The sequence below is a fragment of the Nothoprocta perdicaria genome, unplaced genomic scaffold (genome assembly GCF_003342845.1).
Source record: "Nothoprocta perdicaria isolate Ctin4 unplaced genomic scaffold, notPer1 scaffold_251, whole genome shotgun sequence".
Lineage (NCBI taxonomy): Eukaryota > Metazoa > Chordata > Aves > Tinamiformes > Tinamidae > Nothoprocta > Nothoprocta perdicaria.
In genome coordinates this window covers 864,301-880,218 of record NW_020455479.1, presented here as the reverse complement: position 1 = coordinate 880,218, position 15,918 = coordinate 864,301, and the positions used below count along the sequence as shown (strand labels likewise).

Sequence of the window (15,918 nt, the reverse complement as noted above, 5' to 3'; positions counted from 1 at the left end):
AAGCCTGCTTAGAAAATTAATGACAAGTTTAAGCCTCTGAAGAAACTCAGGTTTCAGTTCGGTTTAGTCTGTGTTGGGGTTACATCCCAGTATAATAACCTTGCACATTGTACCAGACAGTTGAGAAAAACCTCAGTTGCTCAATATAATATAGAAATATTTTCATACTGCCTCCTACTTAAACCATCCCTCCCAACGCTTGACCCACAACAGGACACCTTACACTGGGGACAGCAGAAAACAGGCAGATTGCGCTGTAGACAATTTATCTTTTTCCCAAACTAGGGRCAGATCCACAGATTGTCTAAATTCATTTTGTTGCACTGAGCAATAGCAGTGTAGGCTGAAAACAGACTTCTATAAACCTGAATAAAATATGGAGGAGGCATTGCCTTCCATGTCTTTTAGAGGCAAAAGCAGTGATACTGGCTCCAAAATTCACAGATCCAGAACAATTTCAATATAGTTTTATCTCTTTTTCATGTATGGAAAATATCGTATATGTAACAGTACATAATAATATGTAAAACAGCCAGCGTCACTGCAATGATTATTACAGAACAGCAATTACAGTAACGCATGCATCTATCTGAGAGCTGTTTATCATCAAACGGGGCGTTTTTAGAAGGCAGCTTTTCAGTGAAGTTCATCCATCTCCTCCACAGAGGAGACACGCCACAACGCAGCTGCGCTGGAARCAGCGGGACATGCGTCCTTGGTGAACTCCATAATTAAGTGCTGGAAAAGGGCTGGGAGGCAGAAATYCACTGGATTGGCAAGCAGAGCTCCAAGGAAACACCGGCCACGACGTGTCGAGCAGGAGAAAACCACAGGCATGCAGCTGTGACCCGAGAAATGCAGGAACATCTTCCCCCTCTGGGATTCTGCTCTGCAATCCGCGGGCCAAATCGTCCCACGTAAGAGTAAGTTTGTTTTCAGAAATATTTTAGCGCAAGATTGATGACTACGGATGAATTGTCTCCTATAGCCGCGAGTGCTTTCTGTAGAAGGCAACGCAAGAGTGAAGCAGCAGATAAATGTGTCCCACCTTTTCCTCCTTCAGTGTTTTTCTGAACTCAATGAGAAGGGCTGCTTGTCCACTAAGCATTAGATTTAAAGCAACGCGGGAACACTGAAATAGGAACATCTATTTTGAGCGTTTCCATTTTTCTAGTGGAAAGCCGAAAGATCTATAGCAAAAATAAGGCACCTACACTCCCGTGGTGACAAAGAAATATTTGCAAGAGATCACAGCCACCTCCGTTGCATGCGTTGATGATAATTAACCCATCAGCGTGGGTTTTGAACTAGTGCAGACAACGAATGGTTGACTACGAGGCACAGACTAGTTGGGTCAAGCCAAAGGAGCCTTCAAATGAAGGTTCACCACGACTTTAAGATTCCCTGGTAAAGAGCTGGAGGAATAAAACCTGTGTTAAGCAAATAAATATGACGCTCACATGGCAGCACAAGCCTTGCCCAAGGCCTTGTTCTTCACTCAGTTGGATGATGATGCAATTTATTGGCCAGGTGCTGAATTTGTAGAAGCACAATGAGAAGATTAGTCAAAATAATTGCTTGGGATTGAGAAAATCCGAGCTGAAATGGGTGCGGTTCATTGACTCACCCAACTCACTTAATTGCCTTCAATTAGCTTGCTGTCAGATCTGCTCTCTTCTGTTGTGGTGAGCAGCAATGCATTCTCCATTAAACCCGGTAGGAAGCACATTGCACTTTCTCCTCTATGATCTTCTTTTATGGTCACACGAGGCAGGAGCTGGTGTCATTAAATATGTCCTACTACAGAGAAACCACAATTTTCATGATTTTCACTGATGTCTGGAGGTGCCGTAAGCATAAGACTCTCCGCTGTCGATCCTAGTCAATGAAAAAGGAAAGGAAGAGAAAAAAAGCAATAGGGGTAACAGCTTTTTCTTTTTTTCTAGTCCATTAACATATGAGTCTGAATAATCAGAAACAGAGAAAAAAATGTTATATCATCACTCTGCTGACTGACACGTGAGTGAATCAYGCGAAAAAGGGAAAGGGAGAAGAAGCAGCGATTTCCTTTCCATGCTGTCTCTGTAACCACCAGGCAGAAGTCAGGACAGTCGTCCAGGAAAGGGACACACTGCAATATTTTGAATGTGTAAAGCCAGGCTTTTTGTCCCAACTTAACCGAGAAGCTCGTGACACTACTGCTGACAACAGGAGAATTACTTCTGGATTCTTCAAAATTCAGCTGGCTGAGGCCATGACCCATCTGCCCTAGCTCAAATTTAGCCCYGCAGGAAGGAGAGACCCCTTCCAAACTAAATTTTCCTCTTGTGACACCTGCAGTGTGAAATAAAAGGACCATCTGCTGCAAAGTAGGTAAATTTTAGCCCATAGCTTAGTCACCGGCTCACATTACAGCAGCAGCAAACGCTACCACTCTGCTCCCTGCCATCTCCTGATGGAATAGTTTCCTTTTTCCCCTTACATTTGTTCCCACAACATGGTCCTTCCCAGGCCTCTGGAAACCCTGGAGGGAAGGGGAAGCTCTGCCCAGCTTCCCGGATTCCCAATCACCTGCTTTCTTCTTCCTCATACTCCACGGAAAGAAAAATCACAGAGGTTTCCCTACATAGAGCTGGAATGTGTCTAAAGGCAGCAGCAACTCAAGCAGCAGCTCAGGCCAAAATATTTGAAGAACTGTGCTAATTCAGAACCAGAGGGACAATTCCCAAATCCTTAAGAGTCACTGCAGATTTTGAGGATCCTGTTGCAGGGCCTGAAGTTTCTAAAATTAGTTGTATACCAGGAATCCCTTTATAAATCAAGAGTGAAATACCACTAAACCCACGGGAATGCAGCAGCCTGGTAGACTTGAAAGACAAACTAAATGAGCAGTTAGACCATGAGGTCCTTATTCTCCTCCTGAACACTCACAGATGGTGATCTTAGTGGCAGATGGGTATATTTAGCTGGTCGTGTCTGGAGGGATAATTTTGTCTTTATGTCCCCCTTAGTCGGTGTTCAGAGAAGACCACGACCCTTCAGGCAAATTGACTTGTGAGGCTTTTCAGGCTCTGCCAACCACTCACCTGTCCAACACTGCTCTTATCACCCAACTCATGGGACCAGTAGACAATTCTCCAGTTCCCAATGAACTAATATTTGCCATCCTCGCTGCAGTATCAGCAGCTTGACCGAAATTTGGACTGGCAGCTCATTCCTTATCACTTTTGGCAGCTTGCATTCAGTTAGTGGCCTGACAAACTGGAAGGGCATTAGAGGCAACAGATAAGTCACCTCCTCCAGCCTCAGCTGCGATGCTGATGCAAACCGCGAGAGAGAGCGTTTCTTTCAGCCATGATTGACTTGGACGGCAGAGGGAAGGAGGCATCTCGGGTTGATTCTAAGGTGATTAGCAAAGCAGAATTAGCACAATGAGCCAGGATACTTAAGGACAGGAAAAAAGCCGTCCTTGAACCACTACAGCTTATCTGTCTGCAGAGGAACGCCAAGAGYGCTGGAACTCAAGCGAAAGCACAAACAGGAAACATTAGGAAGTCCCTGATATTTTACATTCAGTTAAGCAGCTCCCGAAGCTCTGCGTGCCCGTGAGTCACTCATTCATATCATTGAGAGCTCTCCACGCAGCACAAGATGTGCTAGGGCCTCTCTCTGCAACGCTTTCCAAGGACTTCTTGCGGCTTCCTCTTCACAGTTCCCCTAAGACAGTCCTTTCGGGAACTGCTGTGGGGCCTGTTCCTTTTCCTCCTCCCCAGATAACCATGCACCAGTCATTCATGCCACTTTTAAGTAACCAGAGCAGTACTAATAAATCAGCTTTTTCTCTTCAGCTAAACCAGTTGTCTTCTCCTACATGGAAACTTGCTCCCAGTTCCTTTTGGGCAGAAAAAAGCTAAGAATTAAATTTTCCCCTCCAGTTCCTTCCCTGCTGTCTCCCTGCTCCGGGGAGCTCCACGGTGCTAGCAATGGCTCCTGAGCCATCCGTCAGCTCTGGTCCGCCCTACTTCCCCTCACAACTCCATGTGGTTCCACTGTCTGCGTGACAGGATCCCCGGGATCAACGCAGGCACCTGCGGAACACACAGTTAGTAAACACAGAGGTGTCCATCCTGCTKGACCCCAACGTGCTGGTCTCCCTGAGGAGCAGGAGATGCTTCACCTGTTGCCCAGCCYAGCTCCATGCGCTCAAGTTTTTGCGGTTATTCCCCATGGCCCAGGCCCAGCCGTCTTCAYGGGCCCTCCCAAAGAGGCCCTCGCTGGGAAGGGGCCATTTGACCTCGCTACAGAGCACCTGGTGGCCTTTTTGAGCAGGCGCGCGGCCACAGGCCTTCCCTCGCACCAACCACCACAACATGGCGCACACGGGGCTGCAGGACCCACCACCATCCAAAGAGCGGCTCAGCCAGGAGAGTTACCCCACGGGGGGCCCGCGCTGCTCATTTCACGTAGGCCGGCGCAAAGTCCGGCCATCTTCACAGGTCGGGTAAAGTTGGCATGAGGGCACTTATCAGCCTGATAGCCCTCATACAAACAGAGGAATATTGACAGGGTCAACAGGAGAAGTGACCTCTTGGCTTCCCGCGGCGGTGGCACCACGGGGATTGCTCCTATGAGGAGCACGTTCCCTTGGCAGGGCTGGCCACCCCTGCTCGCCGGTGCCACGTGGAACCTCAGGAGCGTGCCAGCAGAGCAAGTGCTTCCCGATAAGGGCTACACTCTCTGAAATTCCCGAATAAGCGGCATTTCCTCGCTTTTTATACAGCGCTAGCTGTTCCGCGCTCGTCCGGGCTGTTTCACTAGGCTTAGCATAAGGGAGAGTTAACCGGTCGTGTTGGAGCATTGAAACAGTTGACTTTTGGGAGGAATTCTGAGGCCATCTGCTTACCTCCTGCCTTCTCCTTGTCCATGCCCCAAAATAAATGCACGCAAATGCTAATCTTGAGTTTATCGATTCCCAGAAACATATTTTCCTCCGCGCGTTTGGGGACAGCCTGACCTGCCATGCAAAGACAGCCTGATTTATGGTCTCAGCAGGACGTTAGCAAGCTCGAAGGCCGGGTGAAGGACAAGACCAGAAGTCCTGGGAAAGACCTGTGAGCAGCCAGTCCCTAGGCCCATTATCCCGGTTTTTCCTTAAAGCCTGCTGGGTTCTACACTTACATGCGTATTAATGCACTTCGCTGTATGCAGCACCGGATGTAACACAGCAACGTTAAATCAAAGTATGCAACATGCCTTAAAGCCCTATCTACGCAAGCGTTGAAGACAACACAAGGAAAACAAACATAATGGAAAAACAGAAAATGAGACAAATGAGAAGAGGCAGGTACTTCAAAGGGATTTGTTCTCAGCTCAGTACTATTTTAGTCTTCTCCTCCTTCCCTTCTGTCTTAAAGTTCCGTCATAATAAAGAGTAATCCACAAGTAATGAGGTTTTCACATTTGGAGACATTTGCAGGATGCCTCATCCATCATAAACGTAGCGCCTGGAAGGCCAGGCAGAGAACAGGCCCTCTCTGCAAGTCATGTGTGCCTGATTAGATAGATGCCAAGAGAGATACCAGCAGCTCAAAGATGCAGTCTAGCTCACACCCAGACCCCKTTCTGCTCACACACCCTGCTAATACAAAGGAATTACGAAGAGGCTGGTTTATGGACATGGGATTTCAACTATAACATGAAACCTTGATGAGTGTTCTTTGTGGCTGGTGGGAGGGAAAATTTATGAAGGTTTTGCCCACTGTCCTTCAAAGAAGGCAAACACATCTATGAAGGCAGATGTTCCACCACCAATGAGCCAGTCACCTTCTGCACTACAGCAGGAGACCCTTGGAACAGGTGCCTCATTCACCTGCTGTCCCAACTTATCCTGCAGCCTCTGGGGGCCTATTTTCCAGCATGAGCTTCCCTGATTTTTATCTCACTCCAGGGTCTTCCTCAAGTACACATATCCTCCACATGCTCCTTGATTCCACTCCAAATCCCTCACAAGACGCGATAGCTCTTCTTCCTGTCCCACAACATAGCTGTCCCTACAGAATTACACCACAACTCCCTTTGGAGGTCCTGCATTGCGAGCTTGGTCTCTCCGGCTTTACCCCTCCTAGCTCTACAGAGGGTTCCTTGCTGGTGCACTGTGACTTGGGACTGYGGAAAGGCTTATTTGGCAGTTGTTGAGCCCCCTGCTCAAGAGAGACGTCATTCACACCTTCCCCCGTTGTCTACGGTTTCAAAGTCAACGTATTCACCTACCTTGGTGCTCCRGAGCTCCTCACCGTTGGGGTACAGCATCACGCTAAGCATCAACAAGGTACACGTGTGTTCAGCATGCACGTGTGAACAAACAAGCGTGACAAGACCCACTCTTCAGCGAGGTGTTCTCAGGAGCCACCAAAAGGCTGACGTTGACACGCACATGGATGCAGCAACAGGCCAAGAAGAGCGAAGCCATCGAGCAGATTTCACAGCTGCCAAGAAGAGCAGGCTGTGGAGATAAACTTACCAAAGGCTTGTAGGGAACAGCCCGGCAGACGGGATGCCCTTCCGCAGTCCAAGCGGAGCAGGTGATCCACGAGGATGCACTGGGAACATGGTTTAGCAGGCAGGGTGGTGATGGGCTTACCGTTGGGCTCGCTCATCTTGGAGGTCTTCTCCAACCCTGATGATTCCATGCTTTGCTTTTCCCCCCGGGCCTCCCTCTCCCCATGCAGGCCAGGCTGGCGGGACAGGACCAGATCCTCTTCCTGATCCATCTGTGCCCTCTTGTGGCTGCCTGGCCCCGAGASCGACTGCGTGCGCAGACCAAGGGCGGCTCCAGCTCCACGGAGCTGCTGCTGGCACCAGGCCCAGCAGCGTTTCCTGCACAGCCCGGTGGGAGAGCAATCCAAGGAATCTCATCTGATCTCCTCTGGGAAAACCTCGGCATGTTTCTGCATCCAGCCAGGAAGAGGGCTCGGAAAAGTATYGAGATTATTGAGCAAAAAAAGTATTGAGCGAAGATCCCCCTGCTGCAGGGCCTCCTGCAAACTCCCCCTAAGCCCTCGGGTCGGCCCGTGCTCCAGCCCCACTCCCCTACCCAAGCGGCTTCCCCATGTCACCTCACCCCCATCCGACCCCAGAAACGCCAGCAGGCTCAGGGGGTTAACAGCAAATATTTATTTTCCTTCAATAGAGCAGGGTGCTGCCGTCCTGCCAACAGCAGGCTGCCTTTGCATTACACGTTGGTCTTTAGGCTTTGGTTCATGACGCATTTCTCCACCTCCTCTCATCCCAAAGTGCTTTTACAAAGTGACACGGTGGGGGGGATGTCCCAGACCAAAATATCTCTGACCCAGAGAGCGCACCCGATTCCCGTAACACGGCTACACGGGCAGCCCGGTGGCACCGGGAGCACGGGGACATGCAGAGAGCCGCGGGAGCAGATCCAAGGGAAAACCACCACGAGTGGCGCCTACCCGAGCCAAAGCCTGCGGCTGGGGGAGGATATTTCTCTCTCYCCCCCACTCCCCCCTGAACAGCTGGTGTCAAATTGCCACAAATCCAAAGATAACAACAGCAAAAGAAGAAAAGTGCAGGGTTCCCACCAGCTCAAGACCTGAGTCCACAGCAGAGGTGCTTTCTCCACACTGTTACACCCCATCTTAAAACCTGACTTTGGTGCAGAGCAGCAGGCCCACGCACTTACAGCTGCGGGAAGGCACCCGGCCGTGGATGGGGTGAAAGCAGATCCTGGAGGGCAACCACGGCGCAGCCCTTGCCGAGTAGGACCGGCTTTCCACGCAGGATCAGCACGGGCTCCCCGGCCCCGGGGGACAGCGCGTGCTTTGAGCCACCGCTCGCCTCGGAAAGGGGCTCCCTGGGGGCAGCACTGCGCCAGGCAGCCCAGCCCTGCTCTGGGGGGAAAAAATCCCACGCCCACGAGCGCCATGTCCTCGGATCGGCTGTGCAGCTCTCCAGCATCAGCTCCCAAACCAAACCTCGTTCATTCCCCAGCTCCCTCGCTCGGCAGCCCCCTTAGTTTTAAGGCACAAAGCTCCTGCTGCAGCATCCCCCGAGGGGATGATGAGACCCAGTGGCATTGGGGACAGTGACCTGGTTCGGGGAGCCCTGCTCAGAGCAGAGCAGCAGAGTCACCCCAAAGACTGAGCGCAGAAACGCCCCAGGAGACGAGAGCGCCAGGGCAGCGGCAGGAGACGATCGCAGTTACTGAAGAAGCTCCATCCACCATCAAATGCTCGGGGCTTTCACAGTCCTGCAGAGGCAAGGCCTGGGGCTGAGCTCCGCCTAGAGAGGGTCTCTTCTTTTCTGAAGGCTCTGGGCACCTCCCTGCCAGCGCAAGGCATCCGGCGGCCGCGCTTCCCATGCACRCATGCAAAGAGGCCTCCAACTTTGGATGGCAGCCTGGAAAAGGCTGTGTTGCCCCCAAAAAGTGGCTCTCCAGGCCTGCTGTTAGATGSGGAGGAAATCTCTGGGGCTCAACAGAGCCCAACTTGTACGTGCATCTTGTGGAGGTAGAAGAGCCCCTGGCCCGGGACCCCGGTTTCCACGGGGTCAGTGGGAAGGGCAGTGCCCAAGGCAACCCTCAAAGGAGGAGCGGGGCCGGATCCCACGCGGAGAGTGGGAACAAGCGCCTCTTTGTGCCCCAGCCAGCAGGCAGCTTCCCTCAGAGGCTCCTCAGGAGGAGCAAGGAATACTTGGAAGCGGGCTGCTCCATCAGCAAAAGTGGGTGGCGGATAAAAACAACACTTTAAAAACGGGATATGGGCTCACAGGGGAGCTTCCACAGAGGCCAGTCCGTGCAGAGCCACTGTGGGGGCAGCCGGGACCGGCCCAGCCGCAGGAGTGGGATGGCCCAGCGGGAGCTCATGCTTCTTGCTCCGGGATCCGTACCAGGCGGAGGGAGCGAGGCCGTGCCTGCGGAGCAGCTTCCTTCCACACGCCAGCCCCGGCTCACACCTCGCTGGGAAAGAGCCCCAGCTTGGCGAGCGACATCTCCCTCCGCAGACGCATGACTTCCCAGTACATCAGCTCCACTGCGAGGCCACACGGCGCGACGGGAGCGGGACAAAGCAAGAAAGAGAAACACGCAGTCAGAGACACAGCCGGGGGACGCAGAGGTGCCACAGGGACCATCGGGCCACCCCAGAGCAGCCCAAGGCCAGGGCAAAGCTCCCAGCAAGCTGATGAACAAGGAAGSGGGTGCTCTGCTCCCTCCCACCCGCTGACCTCCCAAGGATACAGGCAGACGGGCACCCCGTCCCTCGTCCCCCCTTCCATTGCTCCCAGCGCAGGGGACAACCCCTGCCACACGCAGCCCTTGCCATCCCCCTCTTACCGTCCTGCCTCACCAGGCCCTGCTGGATGTAGCGAATGTACGTGAAGAAGTTGCACACAGCTGTRATCTGCGGGAGGGAGAGAAGGGAGAAACCAGCTGTGGAACCGCCCAGCCTACCGAGGACCAGCAGGACCAGCCTCAGGGTGCTCAGGCACCGGGGAAATGGCCCCACACGGTGTCAGAGGGGCAGAGAAAAGGCAAAAGCTGGTTAGAAGTAACAACCTGGGGTGTCTGCAATCTCAGCCTGTGATATCACACCACGCAGGAGGAGCGGGACACGAGCCCAGCTCTCCTTGGGATCTGGAAGGGACTCAGGCACCGCAGCAGCCTGCAAAAGCAAAAGACTCACCCTGGCCCGGCAGGACGGCGAGATGTAGTAGTAGTTCCCGGAGTCCCCCAGCGTGATGCGGTGCCTGCAGGTCCTGGGGAGGCCGCTCAGCGCGCACTTCCTGCGGGAAAGCCACAGCCCACRTGGGCCCAGGGCAACGCGGCGGCGCCCAGCTCAGGAAAAGCCCCAATGATAGAGGAGAATAGGAGCTCGGGAAGCAGAGCGGTGTCAGCAGCTTCCAGGGAGAAAACAGGGCTGAGGGCTTGAGAAAAACCTTCTGCCCCTCTCCAGCTTTGAGGAAGAGCAGCTTTAGGAGACCTCAGGCTATGTATTTGCTGCCATGCGCTATTCCATGCACAAGGAAACCGTGGCAATGTCCTTCCCAGGGCAGGCAGCCTACGCAGAACGTGGGAGACGTCAGCGCGAGGCGCTGCATCAGCCTCGCCCGAGCTCTGCGTCTCCTCCGCTCCGGGCAAGGATCCTGCGGGACTCCTGCCCAGGGGCCTCCGCTTCCCAACGCGCTGCCAGGGCAGCCGATGGGCTCTCGGGACGGGCAATTCCTGCTCTTGAGCAGATTCGGCCCCGTCACTGGCAGCACCCTGAAATTCATCTGAACCTGCTGCCTCTCTGGGGCTTTTCCGAGCACACGGCAGCACTCGCCATCCCTTCCAATCAAGCAAAGATCAGCTAAGGGGTAAGGGCAGAAGCAGCATCCAAAGCGCTCAGGTACCCCCAAAAGTTTGTACTGAGGCCTGTGCAAGAGTGGGGGTTAATTCTGCCACACAGTGTGCTCAAAGGTGACAAAAATGGTTGTGTTCTGCATCTCAATGCAACGCCCTTGGGGCCACGTACTGCCCCACGCGGGCTGCCTGCCACCTCGCCGGCTGGTTCAGCCAACAGCCCTGAGAACTGGGGTTAGTTCAAGGTCAGCCCCAAAGCTGCTGAGCCCCGCCAAGTTAGTAACCTGTCGAAGGGGCTGAGGTCTTTGCTCACTGACCAGGACACAAGCACTTCACTTACGTTACAATCTGCGACCGGAACCCGCTGTGGAGAGACAAAAGAAATAGTGAGGAGGAAACGGCTGCAGATAAACATGGGATGGGTCGTTCCCGCTGACACAAGCACGGAGAACATGACAAGCGCGGTGGGAGCCTGCCCGGGAGCAGGGTTTGGTTACAGAAAGAGCTCAGCCCAGAAGATGCTCCGCTTGGGAGCGAGGAGCAGGAAGGAGAGCCCCTGAACACGGATCCCGYGGAAATAGGATCACCCTTTAGGAAGGGTGGGAAGCTGACACTCTTAGGAGCACAAAGACAGCAGCGAGCTACCACCAGGCAGCACATAAGCCAAGCTAAGATAGCAAGCCCTCCACATGAGGCAGGATTAAGCCAAGCTGAAGCGCTGCGGACTGAAGCCATCAGCTGAGCCCAGCGGCTTTTCAGCTCACCTGACCCTAGGCCCTGCCCAAGCACCACGCGGAGACCCAAAGAGGCCAGCTCAGAGAGCAGGAAAGGGGGGACACAGGAAAGGGGGGACACCAGAAAGGCTCCTTACTTGGGCCCACCACACTCCACTGCAGCCCCCTTCGCCGCAGGCAGCGCCGGAGAAGCGACGGGCTCCACGGTGAGGGTGTTCTGCTCCACGGCCGCTCGCACCAACTCCGAGAGCTGCAGCAAAGGGAAGCGGCTGCAGAGGCGCCGGGCTCCCTCCGGAGAGGGGGCAGCCTGGGTGCTGCCCAGCCCCACRGCCTCCCTCTCACTCTCCCTGCGCTCACCTCTTGCTTGGTGAAGTCCAGACACGGCCCTACGTCTTCCCGGTAAATTCTATCCAAGAAGGAGCAGGATTTGTCCAGGGTTGGGGACTCCTTCCAGGCCTGGAACTCGGCGAATAAAATGGAGTCGACCTGCAGCAAGTGGGTGAGAAGGGACAGTTCAGCTGGAGGCAGAGCTACCGTGTCAGAAGGCACCCGTTAGCACATTCAAGTGCAAGGGATTGTTATGCAAAATGCATGAATTGAGAGAAAATAAAATAATAATAATGGCAAACAGTCATCAGGAAGACTGCACTAGCGAGCCCAAGTAACATGGACCGTCAGCCCTTCAAGGGCCTCTCCATGTGCAGGACTTGGGTGTTTGGGGATGCTCGGGGGCACCGGGAACACCGGGCAGCCACRGTGCTGGCAGAGCACAGGAAGGCAGGTCCAAAGAGCAGCGCTCGATCCAGACCCCAAGGCCAACCCGTTCCCTTTATGGAGGGGCTCCACAGCAAGTGACTTGGAGCAGCTCTCCCGAGCCAGCAGGAAGGCTGCTCCCTCCATCCTGCATTCCTGGGAATTTCAGCCCCACCACCTACCTGCAAATGCCATTAAAGCTGCCAAAAGTAGGGAAAAAGAACGGCTGAGCAACACAGAGAACAAGCGAGGAAGCTGAGAAAGGCCCGAGTGCCAGAGCGCTCGCTCTGTGCCATGMGGACTGCCCACCTGGTGCCAGCTGCAGAGCCACGAGATGGAAAAACAACTTAAGGGGCAAACGGAGAACAAAACCAACCAGAAAATGAAGGTTAACACAAAAGGAAGGCAGAACGGCCAGGCTGGGGGCAGCCCGCGAGGGGAGGACGCGGGACCCAGCAAGGAGGGCACTGAGGCAGATGGAGAGAGGGTAACGGGACCAACAAGGTRGACCTCAGCTCTGGGGAAGGGAACRAACAGGTTCTCTCATTTTTAGGCTCAGCTTAAGGCGTGTGTTTTCCCACAAAGCACTGAGCACTCACGCTGCAGATGCCAGGCTCCCTTTAATCACCGCTCACACAAGCCGGCAAGGAATTTCAGACACAAGGTTAAAACACTCGTGCTTAGAACAACCTAACACAGGACTATGTTGTATATGTGTATATGTACATGTGTATAACATAGGGGTCTCAAATCTGAAGCCCCTCTGTCCTGACAAAAGCACTCGTTAGCAGTGAAGAGGTCGCAGGACCTGCACRCTACGAACTTCTCCGGGTCCCACAAGCCGCTTTTGGCTGCATACTGGGTTCCTGCTCCCAGCCCATCTGGGCTCTTCCCCGCTGGACCAAGGGAGCCCAGCAGACTCAGGCTGTGCAGCTGCCAGGCTGATTTTCCCCTCTGTTTTCTTTCTGATGTAGCCTCTTGGTGCTCCTGCTGCCTCAGGACAGGACAACTAGCTCCAGTAACGTGTGATTGGCAAAGAGACACGTGTGGGCCCTGCAGGAAGGGGAAGGGCAGCAACGTGCCCCAGAACGTACAGGGACAGGCCAGATGGTCTGTCTGGTCTCACGGAGGAGCCCTACTGCCCCACTGGCCTTCAACCATTCGGCCACGCTGGGAAGAGGGAGCCAAAGGCCGTCAGGCCAGAGCAGGTTCAAGAGCTGGGAGGCAGCACGAAACCGGCCTCCTCCTCCTCCTCCTCAGCAGCTTCCGACGCACTCACTGCCCGCTCCTGTTCGTGCCCTTTGCGGATCCACCTGCTGCTTCCTCTTGTCCCAACACAGCCTCAAGTGCCGTTCCCAGAAGGGGAAGTCTCCAAGAAGCAGCCCCCGCCAGGACCTGGCTCAGCACAATCCAGCAAACATCCCGTGCTGCTGCTGGCACCATTTCTCCCAGCGCTGAAACCACAGAGCCTCCCAGAGAGCCCCTCGGCCGCCCCRGTGCCGGGAGCGGAGCGACCTCAGCGGCTCCGAGGCCGTGGGAGCCCCCGGTCCTCACCCACCTCCCTGCACTCGTGGCTGGCGGGCGCCGGGGCCGCGCTCTGGCCGGCGGCTGTGACCCCCGCGCTGCTGGTGCTCTTGTTGCGGCCGTGCCCCTTCCTGAACACGGCCTTGGTGGGACTCTGCAGCTGCGGGTGCAGCTCCCAGTTGGGGGATGAAGGCGTCGACGTGATCACCAGGGTCTTCAAGGCCGTCACCTCGGCCTGCAGCATGTCGATCTGAGGAGACAGGGACAGAGCCTGTAGCAGAGTCTGCAGTTTTGTATCTGCTCAGCCAGACACCAAACTCACGAACCACAGAGTCAGTCATGAAGCCTCCTCCCCGTTCTCCCAAACGCCCTCCATCTCTCGGAGCCTTAGCTGGAGGAAGGACAGCAGTTGGACACCTTTCCCTCACCTCCTCTACAGTCCAAGCACCTCTTGCCTCAGGGATCCAACAGCCCCGAAGCAATTTCTCTTTGTCCTCCAGAAAGAACCAGTTCAGCAGCCCTGGGATGCAGCTTAGTGAAGAAATTCCCCATCCCRGCGCCCTACTCCCCGCACCCGCAGAGCGGTGGCCGTTAAACAGCAGCAGGTCACTTTGCCAGGGCTCCCCGATGAGCAGCGGACGGAGAAGCAGAACGCGGCTCTCACCTTGCCCCGCGCCTCCCGCAGCTGCTTCTCGGCCGCCGCCTGCTTCGTGTTGGCTTCTCGCACCATCTTGTGCGCCTCCTGCGCCGGAGAGAGGGTCAGCGCTCCCCGCGTCCCCCGTGGGCGCCGCGTCCCCCACCAGCGCCGCGCTGCTCCCAGCGGGAAGGAAGGGGGGCAAGGAGCAGGCGGTGGGAGGGGATCGGAGCGCAGGCCAAGCACGTCTTGGAGGGATGGAGGGGAGCTCGGATTAAGAAGTGATGGGAAGAGAAAGAGGGCGGTACCTCGAACAGACTGGCCGTTAACTCCTCCAGCTCCTGCTCCAGCTGCTCTCTGACTTTGGACAGTCTCTCGCACTCCTTGTCCTTCAGCTTCAGCTCCTGCCAAGAGCAGGGATGGGTGAGGAGGGCCCTGCAGGCCCCAGGCGTCTGCCCACCCCACCACCCTCGCAAACCCCAGCTCCACCTTCTGCGCTCTGTGCAGCTCTTCCTTGAGGAACTCGGAGCCCTTTTCGCGGATCTCCACGGAGGAGCTGCGCAGCCGGGACTCGTTGAGCTGCTCCGTGCGCTGGCTCTCGTCGCCACGCGGCTCCGCACGCTCCGGCTCCTCCTCGCTGCCCTGGGACGGCATGGGGCCCTTCCAGGCCGGGGGCTCCCGGCCGTCCTCCTCAAAGCAGGCCTGGCTGTGGGGAAACAACATAGGGAATCTGAATGGGAAAAGCGGCACGTGCAAACGGAGGGAGCGACGCAAACCCCAGCTTAAACAGACACCCCAGTGGGTTGGGAACGCCCGGGACTGGCCAAGTGCATCATTTACCCGAGCAGCGACCTCACGTACGGGACGAGGAGGAGCCCAAAGGGTCCAAACACTAAGGAAAGGGAGGGATTAAGCAGCAGAACGACCCCAAGGAGAGGAGTTAAAGCAGAGGTAGGAATGAGAGGGCTGAAGGAGCCCGATCCATCCTCGCCACAGGTTCTCGGCTACGGGATGCCACAAAGCAGAGGTGCTCCAGGGTTGGTGGAGGAGAAGCGCTCCCGCTTGGTGGAGGAGAAGCTCCTGTCTCAGCATTTCCAGCTTCCATGAGRAGAAGAGGTGGGGAGGAAAGAAAAAATAAAGCAAAAGAGGATGGAGGAAAGGCTAAACTCAAACCCGCTCTGGTAAAAAGTAACCAGCAAAGCAAGGCCAAAGAGCAAGGGAAAAAGGCAGAGCCACACAGAAGAAAAGGAGCATTTCAGCAGTTGGTCAAGCTTAGTTAAGCTACTGAGGACTGCTCCTTACATCTAACAGCAAATATATGTATATATGTATACATAGAGAGAGAGTTTCTTTAAGGTTCTCAAACCCTTGGGAGGCAACTTTCTAGCACAACCTCCACATGCCATGAAGGAAAACTGGAGGTCACGGAGGAAGGGAACATTCCCACCCACGCTGCCCCAGTAACGCCAAGGGACCTAGAAACCTCTCCTGAGGAAAAAAACTTATATATATTATATATATCTGTCTGCTGTGCGCACACATCCTGCCCCGCTCGCAGAGCCCCCGTCCCCGCCGTCCTCCCGCTTCGGGGCCCCTTTGGAGCGAACCCCTGCGGAGACCAAGGGCCGAGGTGTCCCCAGCCCCTCCGCGGAGTCCTCGGGCTCCCGTTGTGCAAGTGCCTGACACACGCACAAAAAATGCAGGCTTAAGGGAAAAAATATATATATGTAGGCATTAAAAAAACTTCGGAAGTTGGATTTTGCAGAAAAGGCAAAAAACAAAGTGCTGGGTGCGCGGTTTTTGCGGGCGCTTCCGCTGTGCGGGACCGGCTCCCCGGTCCGCAGGAGCGGCCGGGGGCTCCGCGGGTCCCGCCGCCCGTCGGGGCCGCTCCGGCCGCGGCGGCTCCTCACGAG

General features: G+C 55.1%; 1 protein-coding gene across 2 annotated transcripts; it reads right to left on the bottom strand.

Moving 5' to 3' along the window:
- Positions 1-7,653: 7,653 nt before the first annotated feature.
- RAB3IL1 (RAB3A interacting protein like 1) lies at positions 7,654-14,747 on the bottom strand. 2 transcript variants are annotated; one of them, XM_026040261.1, is made up of 10 exons: positions 14,495-14,747; positions 14,314-14,409; positions 14,036-14,113; positions 13,406-13,621; positions 11,452-11,580; positions 11,232-11,344; positions 10,701-10,724; positions 9,702-9,801; positions 9,353-9,419; positions 7,654-9,050 (listed from the first exon to the last, which is right to left on the bottom strand). In XM_026040261.1, exons 1-10 carry the CDS (start codon positions 14,726-14,728, stop codon positions 8,968-8,970), a joined length of 1,140 nt encoding a protein of 379 aa, XP_025896046.1. In that variant the 5' UTR covers positions 14,729-14,747; the 3' UTR covers positions 7,654-8,967. The 2 variants fall into 2 exon arrangements, with proteins under 2 accessions (XP_025896046.1, XP_025896047.1); XM_026040262.1 differs by lacking the exon at positions 10,701-10,724.
- Between the last annotated feature and the right edge of the window lie 1,171 nt (positions 14,748-15,918).